Source organism: Sapajus apella, unplaced genomic scaffold (assembly GCF_009761245.1).
Source record: "Sapajus apella isolate SASKATOON/1434 unplaced genomic scaffold, GSC_monkey_1.0 scaffold29, whole genome shotgun sequence".
In the NCBI taxonomy this organism is placed as follows: Eukaryota; Metazoa; Chordata; class Mammalia; order Primates; family Cebidae; genus Sapajus; species Sapajus apella.
In genome coordinates, this window is record NW_022436969.1 from 23,328,742 (window position 1) to 23,349,368 (window position 20,627).

General features: G+C 38.9%; 1 protein-coding gene and 1 non-coding gene across 5 annotated transcripts in view; both read right to left on the bottom strand.

The window, feature by feature from the left end:
* SPIRE1 (spire type actin nucleation factor 1) overlaps window positions 1-20,627 on the bottom strand; it is a 206,589-nt gene that overhangs the window by 88,514 nt on the left and 97,448 nt on the right. For all 4 annotated transcript variants that reach the window (XM_032293432.1, XM_032293430.1, XM_032293431.1 and 1 more), the window contains exons 3-4: window positions 15,907-16,140; window positions 3,970-4,095 (exon numbers count right to left, since the gene is read on the bottom strand). In XM_032293432.1, coding sequence (XP_032149323.1) covers window positions 3,970-4,095; window positions 15,907-16,140 — 360 coding nt within the window. The remainder of the gene's footprint in view (window positions 1-3,969; window positions 4,096-15,906; window positions 16,141-20,627) is intronic.
* Window positions 1,755-1,853, bottom strand: LOC116561604. The gene has a single exon (XR_004273510.1). It is a non-coding gene; the product is annotated as a small nucleolar RNA U13 (small nucleolar RNA).

Sequence of the window (20,627 nt, forward strand, 5' to 3'; positions counted from 1 at the left end):
AATGGAGTAAGGGAGAGAAAACATTTTATAAAATACCTGTATGAATATAACATAGGAAAGTAGCAGGGGTTAAAGTTTTAGGTAATGATAAAAAATTTTATTTAACAATAACAAAACTAGAGACTAATGATAAAAAAAATTACCTGAACCACAATAGATTAAAGGATGCTACCATTAATATAATTTCATTTTCTCCAATAAAAAAACTTTACCTTTGAAATTGCCCCCTCTGCACAGCACAGGCTCACCAGCTACCCCTGCAGTATGGCTCTGGAATATGGTAGTGTCACTGGGAGCAGGGCAGGGTGGCTCTTCTTTCATACAATCTGATGCACTCCATGGATTGCTTAGACAGTCCCTCCAGCTATACTTAACTTAGAAGGATATCAAATTGCTTAGGAGACACAGTAATGTGTATTTACTTTCAAGGATATCACATTGCTTAAGAGACAAAGTAACAGCAGGCCTACCCAAATCTTTATCATTCAAAGAATAACCTTAGTTTAAGAAGAAAATCATCACATCATGAAAGAGATCAGAATGTAAACAAATTTGGTTTCTAAATAAACAGATGATGAACCAGGCACTGTGCTTTATAAAGTAGCTAAGTTCAGTAAATGCATTTAACACTTTACAGAACAAGTATAACATTGGAAAACAGATGATAGATTTTACATTTTAATAAATTGCCTATTTGGCATGTAAGACATTTAATATAATTAAAGTACTTTTGGAATATCAAATCAGACACATTATCAGCAACTGAGCTCGAATGTTCTGACACTACAATTCCACGCCAATTTATATGCATTCATGCACACACATGCAGACACAGATATGAGGTAGTTTGAAAAATTGTTGATAACCCAATTTTTAATTTTGTTGAATCAGAGAGTATCGTTTCAAAAATTCCACTTGGTACACACTAACTCATAGGTGTAAAGAGTGATTCTTAAAATATATTAAGTATTTTGAATCTTCAGAAAAAAATCAAATTAACAAATAGCATTATTGTGAAAAAAGTATTTTTGAGAAAAGGTTAAGATCACTAACATACATACATAAAGAAAGCCTTATACACTGCAGAGGAAAAAGAAGCTTATTTGGACTCTAAGACTTCATTCCTGAAACCTTTATGTTGGGTAGGTAATTTATGTGCTTTCTTCGTCTAGGAAATCACTCAAGATGGCGGAAGTGATGACAGGAGCATCAAAGGAAGAAGAGTGTCTCAACAAGGATGAAAGTTGGTTACTGGCAGGCAGCAGCGGAGAGACAGAATATTAGCAAACCCACCCCAATCCAGACATGGAGATGTAGAGGAGAGACCAGCTTCCCACAGGAGGGAAGCAAGAGAAAACACTACCCTTAGGGGAACAAGTGTTGTGAGAAGAGCCTGAGGGAACTCTTTTCAAAATGGATTGTAGTTTCCAGAAAAGACTGGGAATGGTTGAAATGGAGATCAATAGAGTAGAGGGAGATGTGAAAACAGGGTGGAACTAATGCCTATAAAGACCTAGCCTTGGGGTGGTGAGGGTGAGAGATGTGGCTGGACCTACAAACAGTTGTGAGGGCCCAACCTCGGTCAACCTGCCCAGTTTCTGTAGGCACTGCAACACAGCAGTTTTACTCCACCTGTCTGTCAGCTTTTTATTTAGATAAACTTTAATTGTGTTTAAATCTCTTTTTGAAAGTGTGTTTGCGTATCTGGCAAAGCAAAATTTTAATCAAGAGCAAAAATAAATTTATTTTTTTTATATCAGATGAGTAACATGCTGACATAAGGTTTAGAAAAAGGAACATTTCATACACAAGTATGAATATCCAATCATCACGCTTAGGAACTGTGAAAGGATCAAGAGCAAACATTTTTTAAATGCTCATTGCAGAAGGTGGTAAAAATATGGATATTGCTCTATTTAAGCTTACAAATAGTTTCTAAGAATGCTACTATTAGAAGGACTTTAAAAGCTCATTTAATTTTCTCTATTAACCTCACAAGACTGTGTATGTACACCCTAAAAATAATGCTCTGGGGAAGACAATCCATCTTAACAAGCTGGGAAGGGTAATGACAGCCTTAAAAAGTAATCTTTTCTACTATTTGAGAAAACTTAGTTGAGGACGTGCCTTTGGATGTTCACTCTGAAGCTTTTAATCAGATCCCACTTCCTCTGGTTCTGTTCAAATAAAATAGCTAGTCCATTACACACACACACACACACACACACACACACACACACACACACTCTGATTTATTCTTAAAATAACATAGAATTCACCTTTTTCCACTGTTGACAACTTTCCTCCTTGATCCAATTTTGTAAAATTAAAAAGAAAAAGGCAAATTGCCCTATCATAAAAAGACAGACTATAAGCAGTACCCTGGCTAGAGCAGAGGAAGGCTGCTTAGAGCTCTTATGCATATATATATACAATGAATCTACTTAACGGTGATTTATTGAGGATGATCTGCCTGAGACACCAATCATCTACTTACTACCAGGGCTAAGTACATCTTAATGGGCAAATAGTTTAGTTTTTCCTTTTTTGCTTATATATCCACCATGTGTTTTTCCCCAAACTCTGGGTATGATAAGTTTTAGCTTAGTGCTTCTGATAAACCCTATATGTTAGTTATAAAAGAAATGATACTGTGATAGTTAATTTTAGGTGTCGACTTGACTGAATAAAAGAATACCTAGATTTTTATTTTAGGTATGTATTTAGGTGAGTGTGTTTCCAGAGGATACTGGTTGTGTGAGTTTGAGTGGACTAACTAGTGCCCTCAGTTTAAGTAGGCACCATCCATTTGGCTGGGGCCCTGTGTAGAATAAAAACAGAGGAAAGAAAATTGGCCTCTCTCTCTCCTGGTTCACGGACACACTTTTCTTCTCCTACCCTTGGTCTTTGGACTTGGACTGAGCTGTGCTGCTGGAATACCACGGTTTCCAGCTTGCAGACAATCCGTCATGGGACTTCTCAGCCTCCATAATCACAGAAGCCAATTCCCCTAATAAATCCCTTCTCATGTATCTTGAACTCCTGGCCTCAAGTGATCCTCCTGTCTGAGCCTCCCAAGTAGCTGGGATTACAGGCATGAGCCTACACCTGCCCCTTTTCATACACCTATATATCTATAAAGCCCATTGTCTCTCTGGACAACCTGACTAATATAGATATCCATTACCTATCATGTACTGACCTCTCACTTTCTGCCAGATGCTGTGTTATTTTATATAAGATCTCACTGCGTCAACATGGTGAAACCCTGCCTCTACTAAAAAAATACAAAAATTAGCTGGGCATGGTGGTGTGCGCCTGTAGTCCCAGCTACTCAGGAGGCGGAGGCAGGAGAATTGTTTGAACTCAGGAGGCGGAGGTTGTGGTAAGCCAAGATCGCGCCATTGCACTCCAGCCTGGGTAACAGGAGTGAAGCTCCGTCTCAATTAAAAAAAAAACAAAAAACAAAAAACAAAAAAAAACATCTCACTGAATTTTCACAACCATCTATGTAACACACAGTGACTCGCCTTTTAAATAAACAACAAATAAAACAGTTACATGATCAGATGTGAGTGTCATCTCTTTTCTGAGTCTTTATCCCTTAGTGGAAGAGGTCCTAATATGTTTCAGAATGAACAGAAGAGAAGAGCAGCAGAAAGGGGGTGGAAAGCAAGTCACATGGGAACAAACTGAACCAGTTCAGTAGCATTTATTTCCATTTGCAAGGAATCTGTATGAAAATCTGTTTTTTAAAAGGTTCACACTGTTGATATTTTAATAGAGTAGATTTAATTTTACCTAAGTTGCTTCTTTCCTAAATGACTTTCAGCACTCATCCAAAGGATGGTAATAAATCTTTTAAAACAATAGAGTGGACAATGTCAAAAATTTAGGCTTATCTTCCAATAAATATCAAATACACGCCTATCAAACTATGCCAATAAATATCAAAGCAGTGTTACTTACCTCCTTTGCACTCTTAATTTTGGTCAGAAATGTATGGAGCTCCATTGTTTCTGCAAACAGGGCACGGCATACTGCCTGATAATGATTTGGTGCGTCTGATTCAGTAGGGAGATGAGCAGCACACAACTATAGAAGGGGAAAATAAAATAGTGGTGCTTGGTTACTATTTAGGGTTTTTTTGTACTTAAAAACAGATACACCCCCATATCTGTATTTTCATATCAGACAGTCAGGCAATCCCCATCATCCAAGGCTTAATGTACCACAAGACCAACAGTAAGGTCCACACGATTATATGGGAAAAGTGGTCCACTAAGTAACAGACACCCAACAGCATGGATGAGCTTACTAGAATTAGCTTCTATTTGAAAATGATAGAACATATGTAAAAATTTTGGTTGGGAACAGAAAGGGAACCACCGTTTACTGTGTACTGATGATGGCTCCAGCATTGTAACAGCTACCATTTATTAAGCAATTATCATGCCAGCTATAATATTTGACATGTCATATATACAACATAATACCATTTACTCTTCAATGTAATGCTGAATTATCTTCATTTTATGGCAAAAGAAACTGAGGCTAAGAGGAGTCAAGTGACTTGTCTGTCCACAGTCACATGGTTACCACAAGGGGGAAGGAGAAATCAAACACTGTCCTACGGTGTTCTGAAGCCCAAGCTCATTCCAATACATGTTGAATTTTGTAACACAGTAGAATAAAAAAAAAAAAAGAATGTCAGGAAAACATGTGGACCTCAGGGAAGCAGCCTCATCAGTAGATGGGGAATGGAGGAAAGAGGGCAGAGGGCCATGTAAGGCCATGGGTGCGCCAATAGCCCTAATGTCTTTTACCATACATGGTCCATAATCCCCACATGACTACTTGTGGGTAAAAGCTGCAACTTAACATCATGAAAGCAATTTAGAAAAATCAAACACCATTAATTTATCAGATTGGAAAGACATCCTATTAAGAGTCCCATACACAGGAATAATTTTATCTTTCTATAAAACAATTTGCATCTATGTACAATCATTACGTTTTAAAGTACTTCATTTGCACTAACAAGCTGTAAGTTCTCTTAATTTCTTACTGTAGTCAGTAAACTGGACACTCATTAATAACTTAAAAAAATTATATTTTAATAATTTATATCAATTAAATAATAAATGACATGTTTGTGGTCTGTAATATCCTTAATAATGTAGCTTTTTGTTTTCATGTATAGTAAGCATCTTACACAATCTAATAGATCACTATCTTTTGTAAAATACATTCTCAAGAAAATATCAAGAGTGTAAACAGGAAACCTTCACAGTACCAAAAAAAGCTAAAAGCTGATTTATCCAGAAGCATTAAAAGCAGAAATCTCACAAGTTTATTACTCACAGAGCCACCAGTAAACATAGAGTATATTTTTTGCTCAATTATTTTTGTATTTAGAAAACATCTTGCAATACAGAATTATCATTCAAAGTAATGAAAGACAACTAAAGCTTTACCTTACGTAACTTACCCAAATCTTATATTCCAATTACACAATGAAATCACATAAAGCAATGGGTTTCAAAGTTTTCAACTGCTATTCACAGTAAGAAATAAATTTATATATATTTATATATATTGCACACGGACACATGCATATGGACATGTTATACATACAAAAGCTTCACAAAACAAAACTTGCACATTCCATCGATTTGACAACACATTCACTGGTTGTAAACTGAAACTTTAAAAACATTGGTGTAAAGGTAATAACTAGGTCTAAAAACTGTTTTTTAAAATGCATATGACAATCTTACACACAGAAAACCTAAAGGAACACTACTAGAGTTAATAAGCAATTTCAGCAGTTGTGGAATACATAATTAACAAAATCTTTTGTATTTCTATACATGACCAAAGAACAATTGGAAAATGAGGTCAAGAAAATCATTAAAATTGCACCAAAAATGCTAAGAGATGAATTTAACCAAGGAGTTACAAGACTTATACACTAAAGAGCACAAAATATTTTAAAAGAAATTAAAGAAGACCTAAATAAGCAGAAAGACCTCTTGTATTCATACACCGGAAGACAACATGGTTAGGACAACAACATTACCCAAGGTGATCAACAGACTGAATGCAATCCCTAACAAAATCCCAACAGCCTTTGTTTAAGAAATGAAAAGGCAGATCCTAAAATTCATATGGAACTGCAAGGAGCCCCTTGCAACAACCCAATTTAGAGATTAGGAAACTGAGATTTAGACCAGCTAAGTAATTTGTCCAAGGTCACACAGCTAGTCAATGGACGAAATGAAACCGAAACCAGGTAGTCTGACTCTGGAGCGCAAGTTCTTTTCCACCCTACCCTAAAATAAATGTAATTACCTTTATATTAAAGGGAATAATGTTCTTAAAGTACTTAAAGCATAGAGAATGGTATACAGTACTCATGCAACAAAGTCATTTTTATAGCTACAAAAAAAGGGACACAAGGGTTAGGGGGACAAAATTAGGTTATATGACCTTGGACAAGTTATTTAACAATGCTGGGTTTCCATTTATCTCTAAAAAGAGAGGACTGGTCTATAACCTCTTATATAAATCTGTCTCTCCTCTTTGCTCCATGTATAAACTTCTAAATTAAACTGAAATGCTGAAGTTTTTGAGGAATCAGTCTTAGATCTTTTGATATCCTCTGCTTACTGTAGCTGACCTTGTCTAGTTTAATGGCTTTAAATGCCACCTGTAGGCTGATAACTCCTGAACTCTTATTCTAGGCCAGCCCTTTCCTTTATGTTAAAAACTTACAGCTGTGTACTTAGCATTTCCACTCAGATGCCACAAAGCTCAAACAACTCTGAGAGTCATCCTCCCTGCCCTCCCTTACTATGGGGTCTTGCTATGTTGCCCAAGCTAGTCTTGAACTCTTGGGCTCCGGCAATACTCCTGCATCAGGGTCCTGAGTAGCTGGGATTACGGGTGTGCGCCACCACACCCAGCTGAGAGTCATCCTTGATTATTCTTTATTCCCATGCCACCCATATCAAATCCATCAGTAAGTCTTGATGTTTCTACCTTCAAAGTATACCACCTGACAGCTCTCTACTTTTCTCCATCTCCTCCACCATCATCATGGTCCCAGCCACTATTTTTTTTCTTTTTAGATGGAGTTTCACTCTCGTTGCCCAGGCTGGAGTGCAATGGTGCAGTCTTGGCTCACTGCAACCTCAGCCTCCTGGGTTCAAGAGATTCTCCTGCCTCAGCCTCCCAAGTAGCTAGGATTACAGGCATGTGCCACCACACCCAGCTAATTTTGTACTTTTAGTAGAGACAGGGTTGCTCCATGCTGGTAAGGCTGGTCTCGAACTCCCAACCTCAGCTGATCCACCCACCTCGGCCTCCCAAAGTGCTGGCATTACAGGCGTGAGCCACTGTGCCTGGCTTCATATTCTTTCATTAGAGTACTCCTAACTTCCTCTCTCACTCATCTACACAGTTCTTCTCCACCTGACAGGCAAAATCTTTTATAAATGTAATTTGAGTTATGTTCATCTCCTCCTTAAAAACATCCAATAATTCATTCAAACAATACTCATCAAGTGCCAATATGTACAAGGCACTGTAGTAGAAAGATGACACAGTATTTGATAGGGTTTGGCTGTGTTTCCATCCAAATCTCATCTTGAATTCCCACATGCTCTGGGAGGAACCTGTAGGAGGTAATTGAATCACGGGGGCAGGTCTTTCCCGTGTTGTTCTCATGATAGTAAATAAGTCTCATGAGATCTGATGGTTTTATAAGGGGGAGTTTCCCAGTACAAGCTCTTTTTTGGCCTGCTGCCATCCACATAAGACACGACTTGCTCCTCCTTGATTTCTGCCACGACTGGGAGGCCTCCCTAGCTGCTTGGAACTGTGAGTCCATTAAACCAGTTTTTCTTACCAGTTTCAGGTATGTCTTTATCAGCAGTGTGAAAAAGGACTAACACAGAATTGAACAAGTAACATCCCTTTCCTCTCAAAACTAGTAATGTGTATATCAGATCCTTACACACGCGCACACACACACACACACACACACACACATTGGGAATAACAGTTACTATTAAGAAAACAGGTCGGGGTGGTGGCTCACATCTGTAATCCCAGCACTTTGGGAACTCACCTGAGTGGGTGCATCACATGAGGTCAGGAGTTCAAGACCAGCTTGACCAACATGATGAAATCCCATTTCTACTAAAAATACAAAAATTGGCTGGGCGTGGTGACCCACGCCTGTAATTCCAGCTACTTGGGAGGCTGAGGCAGGAGAATTACTTGAACCCAGGAAGTGGAGGCTGCAGTGAGCCGAGATCGTGCCACTGCACTCCAGCCTGGGCAAGAGAAAGAGAGGGGGGGGGGGGGGGAGGGAGGAAAGGAGGGAGGGAGGAAAAGAAAGAAGCAGAAGAAGCAGAAGTAGAAGAAACAGCAGCAGAAGAAGCAGAAGCAGCAGCAGGAGGAAGAAGAAGAGGAAGAGGAAGAAAAAGAAGAGGAGGAAGAGAAGAGGAGGAGGAAGAGAAGAAGAGGAGGAAGAGGAAGAAGGGAAAGAAGAGAAAAAAGAGGAAGAAGAGGAAGAGGAGGAAGAGGAAGAAGAAGAGGAAGAGGAAGAAGAAAGACGAAGAAAGGAGGAAGAAGGAGGAAGGAAGAAGAAGACGGGGAGAATAACAGCTAAATAGCTGGGCACAGTGGCTCACACCTGTAATCCCAGCACTTTGGGAGGCTGAAGTGGGTGGATCACCCGAGGTCAGGAGTTCAAGACCAGTCTGGCCAACATGTTGAAACCCCGTCTCTACTAAAAATACAAAAATTAGCTGGGCATGGTGGTGGGCACTTGGAATCCCAGCTACTTGGGAGGCTGAGGCAGAAGAATGGCTTGAATCTGGGAGGTGGGGGTTGCAGTGAACCGAAATCATACCATTGTACTCCAACCTGGGTGACAAGAGTGAAACTCCATCTCAAAAAAAAAAAAAAAAGGAAAAATAAAAGAAAGCAAGTGAGAGGTAGAAAATGAGGACAGTGGTGGGGAGGGACAATAATCTGGAAGGAGTGGTCGGCAGGTGGCACCAGAGCAGAGAGCTCAATGAAGATTGTAGTGAGTCGTGCTCAGACTTAAGGAAAGAGTGTCCCAGGCATGGGAGGGCCAGTGGCTCCCACTAAACTTAAAACCCAAACTCTTCTGTGTTCCCCAAGTCTGTTACCATCTAGCTACACCCACCTCTCAAATCCCACTTGTGGCTCTTCCCTCCACTTTGTTTTGGTAATCCTGAACTTGTTTCTTTAAAACATGCCAATCTTTTTGCTCACCCTAAAGGTGTTGACTTCAATGTCACCTGCTCAGAATGCCTTCCCTGTTTGTCCTTTCTAGATGCACTATCCACCTATAATTTCTCTGTTACTTTGTTTTTCTTTTTCTTGAGATGGAGTTTCATTCCTGTTGCTCAAGCTGGAGTACAATGGTGCAGTCTTGGCTCACTGCAACCTCTGCCTCCCAGGTTCAAGCGATTCTCCTGCCTCAGCCTCCCAAGTAGCTGCGATTACAGGCTTGCACCACCATGCCCAGCTAATTTTTTGTATTTTTAGTAAAGATGGAGTTTCACCATGTTGGCCAGGCTGGTCTCAAATTCCTGACCTCAGGTGATCTGTCCACCTCAGCCTCACAAAAGTGCTGGGATTACAGGTGTGAGCCACCACACCCAGCCTTTCTGTTACTTTTTAATCACCATATTCTGCATTTTCTTCAAAGCAATTATTAGAATTTAAATTACAGTAGTTCCTCCTATCCATGGTTTCACTTTCCATGGCTTCAGTTACCTGTGGTCAACTATGTCTGAAAATATTAAATGGAAAATTCCAGAAATAAATCCTAAGCTTTAAATTAGTTGCTGTTCTGAGTTGTGTGGTGAAATCTCATACCGTACTGCACTGTCCTGCCCAGGATGTGAATCACCACTTTGTGCAACACATTTGCTGTCAGCCTCAAGTGATCTATCTGATTTGGCCTCCCGAAATGCTGGGATTACAGGCATGAGGCACTGAGCCTGGTTTGCATCCCACAAATTTTGATAGGTCACAAATTGATTATTATTCAGTTTATTTCCACTGTGTTTCTTCTTTGACTCTTGGGACATTTAAAAGTAGTTTATTAATTTCCAAGTACATGTGGAAATAATAATAATCTTTTTATTATTCATACCTGGCTTAATTCCAGTATGGTAACAGAACATTTCCTATATAATTTTAACCCTTTGAAATTTGTTAAGACTTGCTTTAAGGCCTAGAATATGGTGAAATTTTTAATCGTTTCCTGTATACCTGAAAAGAATGTGTGCTCTGCAGTGGGGGAAGTGTCCTGTCCTATTAATATAAAGTCAGGTTTGTTATTCTCATTGTCCAAATATTTTATATTTGTACTGATACTGAGAGGTATTTTAAACTTCTCATTATGATTGTAAATTTGTCTACTTCCCCTTTTACTTTTATTTATTTGAATGTTGTTCGATGCTACTGTTATAGGCTATGTTATTAGGTGTACATAAATTTAGGAATGCTATTTCTCCTTAGTGAGTTGAACTTTTTATCATTAAGCATCCTCCTTTTTTATCTCTAGTATTTTGTCTTTAGGTCAATTTTATATGAAAATAATGTCTGCAATACTTTTCTTTTGGTTAGAAAGTTACATTTTTCCATTCTGTTACTTCAAGCTTTCTATGTCCTATTTATAGTGTCTACTCTGGAAGTAACATACAGTTGGATTTTGTATTTTAATGCAGTCTAAAAATCTTTGTCTTTTAAAAATTAGAGTATTTTAGGCTAGCACAATCCACAGAAATACAATGTGAGCCATGTATGTAACTTTAAATTTTCTAGTAGCCACATTGAAAAAAATAAAAAGAAGTGATATTAACTTTGATACTATATTTTAGCTAACCTAACACAATAATATATAATATTTCAAATTATAGCAAATACAAAAATTCTTAACAAGGCTTTTTTTTGAGACAGAGTCTCATTCTGTTGCTCAGGCTGGAGTGCACTGGCATAATCTTGGCTCACTGCAACCTCTGCCTCCCAGGTTCAAGTGGTTCTCCTGCCTCAGCCTCCTGAGTTACTGGGATTACAGGCATGCACTACCACACCTGGCTAATTTTTTTTGTATTTTTAGTAGAGACAACGTTTTGTCACATTGGTCAGATCTCAAATTCCTGACCTCAAATGATCCACCCACCTCGGCCTCCAAAAGTGCTGGGATTACAGGCCTGAGCCACTGCACCCGGCCGACAAAGAATTTTACATTCATTTTTTGGTACTAAGTGTTTGGAATCCAGTATAGATTTCATACTTTCAGTGCTTGTCAGTTCAGACTAACCACATTTGAAGTGATTAATAGTCACATGTGGCTAGTAACTACTCTATTGAGCAGTGTAGATTTAGACCATTTACATTTAATGTAATTACCAATATATTTAGGTGTCAAATTACCATCGGCTATTTGCTTTCCCACCTGTTCTCTATTCCTTTTCAATTCTTTCCATCTCTTCTTTTGGATTATCAGTAATTTTATTAGCTTCATCTGCTCCCTTTCCCTATTGACTTGGTATTTACAAATTCTTTTATTTATTTTTAGTGGCTTTCCTAATAAATTAGTGCTTTAACCTCTTCCCAGACAATACCAGGATCTTAGAACACTTACTCCCACACTCTTTTGTGTTACTGTTACATATTTTAATTCTAAATATATTCTAAATCATGCAAGATATTATTATTATTTGTAGTTAATATTCATTTAGATTTATTTTCGTGTTTCTTTTTATTTTTTTAATTGAGATGGAGTCTCACTCTATCCCCCAGGCTGGAGTGCAGTGGTATAATCTTGGCTCACTGACAACCTCCACCTCCTAGGTTCAAGCGATCTCCTACCTCAGCCTCCCAAGCAGCTGGGATTTCAGGCATGTGCCACCACACCCAGCTAATTTTTTGTATTTTTAGTAGAGATGGGGTTTCACTGTGTTGGCCACGCTGGTCATGAACTCCTGACCTCAAGTGATTCACCCGCCTCGGCCTCCCAAAGTGCTGGGATTACAGGTGTGAGCCACTGCACCTGGCCCACGTTTATTTTTCTTTGCCTTTCAAACCTTCTGCATCTCCTAGTTTCTACCACACATGGAATGCCTTCTGCCTGATGTATACCCTTTAGTATTACCTTTAGTCAGAGTCTGCTGGTGACAAATTTTCTGTGTTTGTCAGAAAAGGCATTTTACCTTTTTTAAAACAAAACAAAACAAAAAAAGGTCTCACTGTGTCACCCAGGCTGGAATGCAATGGCGCCACTACTGCCCACTGTAGTCTCAACCTCCTGGGCTCTAGTGATCCACCATGCCTGGTTGATATTTTATCTTTACTGCTGAGATATTATACTGGATAAGTAATTCTAGATTTAATATTAGAACTCTGAAGATAGCATTTCTCTCTGTCTTCTAACATTACTCTTCCTTTGACTTACTTTGTAAAATGGGTATTGGAATACCTGCCCAATCTACCTCACAGTATGATTCTAAGGCTCCAGTAATAGAAGGGACAGGACATAAAGGCATTTTTCAACTACAATGTATCATATTAAAACATACAAAATTAGTAATTAGTTGGAATAAAAGACTATCCAGGACAAAAGTTACACATTAAAGAGGGTCTTGCTTGCTAAGAATTGAAAACAAATTGTTTCAAGTTATTAAACATCCTATTATTTTTATGAATCAAACTTAGTTTCACATTTCTACTTCAAACAAGGAGAAAGCAGTTACAATTCTTTAAATAATTCTGGTCTTCTCTTCCAACACAGTAAACAGAATCAATTTATGAACTGAGGTTTTCAACCTGCTAACCAAACCACAAACTCATATCTGCACTGTATGACGAAGAATCATGGTTTGTTTTTTGGGTTTTTTTTGAGACAGAGTCTCACTCTGTCGCCCAGGCTGGAGTGCAGTGGCACAATCTCAGCTCCCAGGTTCAAGCGATTCTCCTGCCTCAGCCTACCGAGTAGCTGGCTACAGGCGTGCACCACCAGACCCAGCTAAGTTCTGTATTTTTAGTAGAGACAGGGTTTCACCAGGTTGGCCAGGATGGTCTCAATCTCTTAACCTTGCGATCCACCCGCCTCAGCCTCCCAAAGTGCTGGGATTACAGGAGTGAGTCACCATGCCCAGCCAAATCATAGGTTTTATAATATTTTAAAATTTCAGTTTATTTGTAAAATGCTTCAGCAATTATTTTTCTTCTCATTCAGCTACATGGAACATTCAGAACAGTTACAGTTGTAGAGAATTTTATAGGTCAGTTTTGATTAGCATGGAAACCAATAAACAACAGGTAAGGTTGTGATATTCTCCAATAAAATTTCTAACAGAATTGGTAAACTTCAGTTTTCCTTCATCTATAAAACCTTTAAAACTTTTTTTTTTGCTTTGCTTTTTTTTTTTTTTTTTTTTTTTTGAAAGTGTCTCACCTCTTTAACCAGGGTGGAGTTCAATGGGTTGTCCTCGGCTCACTGCAATCTCCACCTCTACCTACCAGGTTCAAGAGATTCTCGTGCCTCAGCCTCCAACTAGCTGGGACTACAGGCGTGCACCACCACATCCAGCTAATTTTTGTATTTTTTTGGTAGAGATAGGTTTTCACCATGTTGGCCAGCTGGTCTTGAACTCCCGGCCTCAAGTAATCCATCCACCTCGGGCTTCCAAAATGCTGGGATTACAGGCATAAGTCACTGCACCCAGCCTTTTTTTCTTTTAAATAGGGAAGAGGTCTCACTCTGTTGCCCAGGCTGGTCTCGAACTCCTGAGCTCAAGTGATCCTCCCACCTGGGCCTCCCAAAGTGGTGGGATTACAGGTGTGAGCTACCATGCCCAGCCAAAAACCTGTCTTCTTAAGCACCCTTTTAACTATTCATTTTTCATATAATGATAGCAATAAGTTAGGGAACCACAGTAGCTCAAAAAATAAAATAAAAGGTATCCATTCAAACTTCTAAATGTCTAAGACTTTTAAAATAAGATATTTAATGTCACTGAATAAAATTCTTAAATTCCAATTACTCTCTGGCCCTCATCTTCCAAACCTGTAGTTTAAGACAGCAATCTATGACATCTGTTACACTCCTGGTGCCAGGATTGATTTTATGGATCTCGTTGGTTAGGTAGAACACGTGTTCCCTTCCTCTTTCACCACTCCTTATGCATACTCCCCCAACGCACACACAACCAAGATACTGTTAGCTCACTTTCACAGATATGAGTGGTTTTGCTTCTTAATGTAAACGTTTTACTCTTCGTTTTTTCAATCATGATTTATCATGGTCTTCCACAGAATAAGCAGGGCATTTGTGGTCTGCAGAAAGTTTAACTGGCCTTCAAGCGTGTTTATATGTTTTTAAAAAATAAAACTTAACATCTAGAAAACATAAAATGAATAAAACACATCAAATTTCTATTTGTTTGTGTAAATATATATACATATATGTATGTGTATTTTACGTGTATAGGCTGATTTAAAATGAGAAGTACTACACATCTTTAAAAAGCTAAAGAATATATCTAAATTTCATAAGAATCATAACTTGTATAGTTCTTTCCAGAGTCCTTGAGAGATGTACCATCTAAGGAACTCTAAGGAGCAGGGGCACTCAGCACACCTGAAAAGTACCATTGTGACAGTGCTTCTATATTCCTATCTCTGAAACACTTTATGAAAAGTTGGAAAATAAGAGATACACCATTGACACTGCTTATAAAACCTAGTAAATATCATATATAAGTAACTTTCTTTTATGGCTAATTTGTCAAATCCGTTTTAAGTTAATCTCTGTACATTTAGCACAGTAGACATTATGGCCTTCAAGTACACAGCAAATTTTTTTTTTTTGAGACAGAGTCTCACTCTGTTGCCCAGGCCAGAGTGCAGTGGCACCATCTCAGCTCACTGCAACCTCTACCTCCAGGGTTCAAGTAATTGTCCTGCCTCAGGCTCCTGAGTAGCTGGGATTACAGGTGCCCACCATCACACCCAGATAATTTTTATATTTTTAGTAGAGACGGGGTTTCACCATCTTGGCCAGGATGGTCTCAATCTCTTGACCTCGTGATCCACCTGCCTCAGCCTCCCAAAGTGCCGGGATTACAGGCGTGAGCCACCACGCCCAGCCTAGCAAAATTTAAATAAAGAGAAAAATTTCGTATAACCCACCAAACTTGCTTCATTGCATATAAATACCACTAGGTAGGTCAAGAAAACAAAGTAAAACAATCAGCTGTGATACTTGAGATGCAAAATCTTCATCTAAGTAAGTGGATAACAGTTGTTATTTACTCTAGACAAAGGAAATACAGAGGTCAACTGAAGACATAATGCCCAGTCAAGGTGATACATGATATGTAATGATAAGGAGCATGTAATATCTAAAAGCACTATTACTAAATGCTGAATCACCTACCTACCTACCTTCCTTTCTTTTTTTTTCTCTCTCTTTCTCTTTCTTATTTTTAAATAAATGCAGCTATATGTCAACCATTCAATTTTTAAAAAATAACAAGCTGGCTCAGTGGCTCATTTCTATAATCCCAGCACTTTGGGAGGTGAAGGCAGAAGGATTGCTTGAGCCCAAGGGTTCAAAAGCAGCCTGAGCAACACAGCAAGACTCCCATCTCTGCAAAAAATTTGAAAATTAGCCAGGTGTGGTGGCACACCTGTAGTCCCAGCTACTCAGGAGGCAGAGGCTGCAGTGAGCCATGATCATACCACTACACTCTAGCCTGGGCAACAGAGTGAGACTGTCTATCCAGGGGAAAAAAGAGAAGGAATAATAACTCTTGAGAAAAGCAAGTACTACACAAACTGCTGCCTTACCTTCATGACATCTCTATACGACCGAATAACTGAGATTTTTCTCTTTTCATCTTCTTCATCTTCCAGGCCTTCTTCTGCAGCCTCATAGCCCTCATCATTGCTCCCATCAGCTTCTACCGTGTTGGCCATGTGATCGATGAGCTGCTCGAGGGGAGGGCTTAATTCCCTTTCTTCATTCTCCTTCAAACCATAGTCCAGTGCTTTATAAATAATAATTCCCAAAGATTCAATGACCTAGGAACATTTAAAAAAATGTTAATGGAGATGACTGAAGAGCCTTCTAGGATGAATTGTGAGGCATAAAATGTTTAGTATTATTTTTTTCCCGTCAAACCAACATCCAACACATACACAAACCCTTTTTATATTATCTTAGATTTATAATTTGTGTTAAAATCCGTACTTGCCATTCATATATAAAATATGAACTGAGTTTACTTTCTACATTTCCAGAAGATATTTCTGAGAACAGATATGGTTATCAAAGAACATATCCTTTCAGAACTCTTATGCCAATGTTTATTTAATTAGAGATTCACAGACATCCTAAGTATGAAAGATTGAAAATTCAGTTATGGGTAGCAATTAACTTAAGCCTAAACAACAATGACAAAAATCTACTCATATCCATGCATACACACTTCTCTGAGTTCTATTCAATCACTAAAAACACATGTCTCTCATATGATGCAAAAAAATGAGAGATCTTTTGCAAACCCTGAATTTTCAAGGAAGCCCACAGATAAGCGTCCCTACCACCCATCTCCATCAGTATTACTACAGGCGAATGAATCTCATTTATGAACAGTCAGTACATCACTGTTGCATACAATCTTGACAACTGCTCCAGACTTGGACCAATACAGGGAATCCCACTTTATTTCTCAATACTGCCTTTCTGCTTTAAAAAAAAAAATCACATGTAAACCTTTTTAATTTTATTGTTTTTCCTGTCTCTCTCTCTAAAGAACACAGGCAGCCAGTGCAGTGGCTCATGCCTATAATCCCAGCACTTTGGGAGGCCAAGGTGGGTGGATCACCTGAGGTCAGGAGTTCGAGATCAGCCTGGCCAACATGGTGAAACCCTGTCTCTAATAAAAATATAAAAATTAGCTGTGTATGGTGGCGCGTGCCTGTAATCCCAGTTTCTTGGGAGGCTGAGATAGGAGAATCGCTTGAACCCAGGAGGCAAGGGTTGCAGTGAGCCAACATCGAGCCACTGCACTTCAGCCTGGGTGATCGAGTAACACTCTGTCTCCAAAAAAAAGAAAAAAGAACACAGGCAATGAAGATTTAGAATTAAATCCTGCCTTCTACCACTAGCCACCTGCCTTAGGGCAAATCATTTTAGTGATGACTTTTCTCAACTGTTAAATGGGGATGTCAATGATACCTACATTTAATAAGATTCTGTTAAGACTATAAATATGTATAAATATTACGTATTTTCAATAAGAAATATTTTAAAACAGTATTGTTTAAAAACTTGTAAGTTAAGAATTTTTAAGCATGATTTTCATTTTGGATGCTAGTGTTGAGAAAATATTATTTCATTTGGTAAAGTCGATTTCCGATTTTGTAGAGAATTTTTGAGTGAGTGCCTTTAAGGGCTACAGTATATGACAATGACTCTATGCATGGAAGTACCTGGTACAATATCTGACTTATAATAGGGACTCAATAACGTTCTCACTGGCCTCCCCTTCTTTCAGCCCACCCTTTTTCCAATGTCTATCAGTTACTCCCAAACTAATACATAAAATCTTTCATTTTCATTATTTCATTTATAGCTGGAAATACTGCATTTTTTAAAAAGTGATTTCTACAGCATCAAAATTAAAAAGTCAGAAGTTTCTAACATGAGTTAAACACAAGAGAGTCACCGTCATATACTGTAGCCCTTAAAAAGCACTCACTCACTCCCTCAAAAATTCTCTACAAAATCTGAAATTTACTTTACCAAATGAAATATTTTCTCAACACTAGCATTCAAAATGAATCTCATGCTTAAAAATTCTTACCTTCTTAGTTTTTAAGCAATACTGTTTTAAAATATTTCTTACTAAAATATGTAATATTTGCACTGATTTTTATGGTCTGATCTGGCACTGCAGCCAGTTTTCTTTTCTTTTTTTTTTTTTTTTCCCTTCCTCTTTTGGGACAAAGTCTCACTCTGTCACTCAGGCTGGAGTGCAGTGGTGCGATTATGGCTCACTGCAGCTTCGACCTCCTTGGGCTGAGGTGATCCTCCCACTTCAGCCTCCCTAGTAGCTGGGAAAACAGGTACGCACCACCAGGCCTGCCTAATTTTTTTGTATTGTTTTAAGAGACAGAGTTTCAACATGGTGCCTAAGCTGGTCTCGAACTCTTGGACTTAAGCAATCAGGCTGTCTCGGCCTCCCAAAGTGCTAGGGTACAGGAATGAGCCACCACGCACTATTTTCTACTATAAAAATGAATTTAAACAATGGGTCTTCTAAGTTCCAAGGCAATTGACTACTTTAGTCATCCCTCCTAGCAGTGTCCCAGGACAATCAGCCTGTTCTGGAGAGGGTACCATTTCAGTGCTTCCCTGGCATAGGGTACACACTTCTCTCATAGCATGTACCATTCTCACCACAGGCAGGTGCTGCTTCAGGCAAGGATTTTAGCTTTCAAAGATGGCACAGCCTAACACTAACCTATCAACTATGGCTTCCAACCATAGACCCAAGAACCACTCAGCAAGCTTTGTTCCTTTCTCTGTTCAATTACTTTGCCTACAGGAGCTGACCCATTCTTCAAAAAGTCATTTTATATCATCTTTCTCTTTAATCCAGCAACCTTTTCTGCCTCTTTTGGGCTCAGCTCCAAATAAAACAATCACTTTCCCACTTTCAAATGTACAAACTGATAGTAATCTATACTTATTTCCCCTTCCTTCCATTCGTAGTGGAGGAGAAGGTCTTCTATTCCTGTTAAAGGTCCCTACCCTCCTGACCCTTCATACCCTCCAGTGTAATCCCATTTCTATGCTTACTTTACAAGCAAACCTCCCAAAAGGGAGGTAGCAATACTGATGGTAGCAATGATGAGGGCTATAAGACTGCAGAAGGAGGCCTGGAACATGAAGAAGATGCAAAGAGAAAAATCTCAGCTATTTGGTTGTATAGAGTCATGAAGGTAAGGCAGCAGTTTATATAGTACTTGTTTTTCTCAAGAGTTGTTATTTCTTCTTCTTCTTCTTCTTCTTCTTCTTTTTTTTTTTTCCTGGAGAGACAGTATCTCACTCTGTCACCCAGGCAGGAGTGCAATTGTGTGATAATGGCTCATTGCAGCCTCTGCCTCCTGAGTAGCTGGGACTACAGGCGTATGCCAACACACCTGGCTAATTTTTTAATTTTTTGCAGAGATGGGGTCTTGCTATGTTACTCAGGCTGGTTTTGAACCCCTGGGCTCGGGCAATCCTCCTGCCTTGGTCTCTCAAAGTACTAGGATTATAGACATGAGCCACTGTCTGTAATGAGCCCATCTCTTCTTTCCCTCCTTCTGTTCACTGTTTAATCCATTTCCATCTAATGTCTTTCCTTCTGAAACACTGAAACACAAATACTAAAGCCACAAACAATCTCTATATAGCATGTTTAATCCATCCTCATCCTAAAGGACTGCTCAATAGCATCCAACACAACTCAAGCACAAGGGGTCTTTCATTTCTTTGGTTCTAAACACTCTGGATTTTAGATTTTCTCTCAACAACTACTTCTCAATCTGTCTACAGATCCTTTCTCCTGCAACTGTTTAATTGATGGAGTTCTTCAGAGCTCATGCACTCTACTTTCTTCCACAATCTCTTGCAAAGTACTCTTATACATAGCCAATGCTGTAAACACAATATGTATTCTGCTGTTTCCTTAATTTATATTACTAGTCTACAGTATGTCTCTGGTATGCAAGTAATATATCATTTTTACTTAATACTTCCACGTGAATAAGTAACACGCACTTCAAACCATAATGTTTGCTTATTGTCTACTTTCTTCACTAAAATGTAAGTTCCATGAGACCTTTGATCTTGTCTATTTTGTTCACCATCATGAACAAAATGCTGTATGTTATACAGAGCTTGGCTCATAGCAGATGCTAAATAAGTATCTCACAATTAAATCGATAAGTTGCTTTATAACAATAATATATCTACTTCTGAGTTTCTTTTTGTAGATATAAAATATTTAGCAGAAACGTTTTCAAAAAAGTTATGGAATTTTATTCTTAAAAATCTGGGTTGGGAGAGGGGTGGAGCAAGACGGCTGAATAGATGATGGCTTTAATGACCATCAGCCCTGCAGGAACACTAAATTTCCAAATTTTTTTTTTTTTGGAGACAGAACTTTGCTCTTTCACCCAGGCTGAAATGAAGTGGGACAATCTCCGCTCACTGCAACCTCTGCCCCCCTGGGTTCAAGCGATTCTCCTGTATCAGCCTCCTGAGTAGCTAGGATTACAGGCACATGCCACCACACCCAGCTAATTTTTGTATTTTTAGTAGAAATGGGGTTTCACCATGTTGGCCAGGATGGTCCCGAACTCTTGAACTCGGGTGATGCACCTGTCTCAGCCTCCCGAAGTGCTGGGATTACAGGCGTGAGCCACTGCACACGGCCAGTAACACCAAATTTAACTATCACAAAAAAGGCACCTTCATAAGAACCAGGTGCCTGGGGGAACTTGCTGCAGAGAGA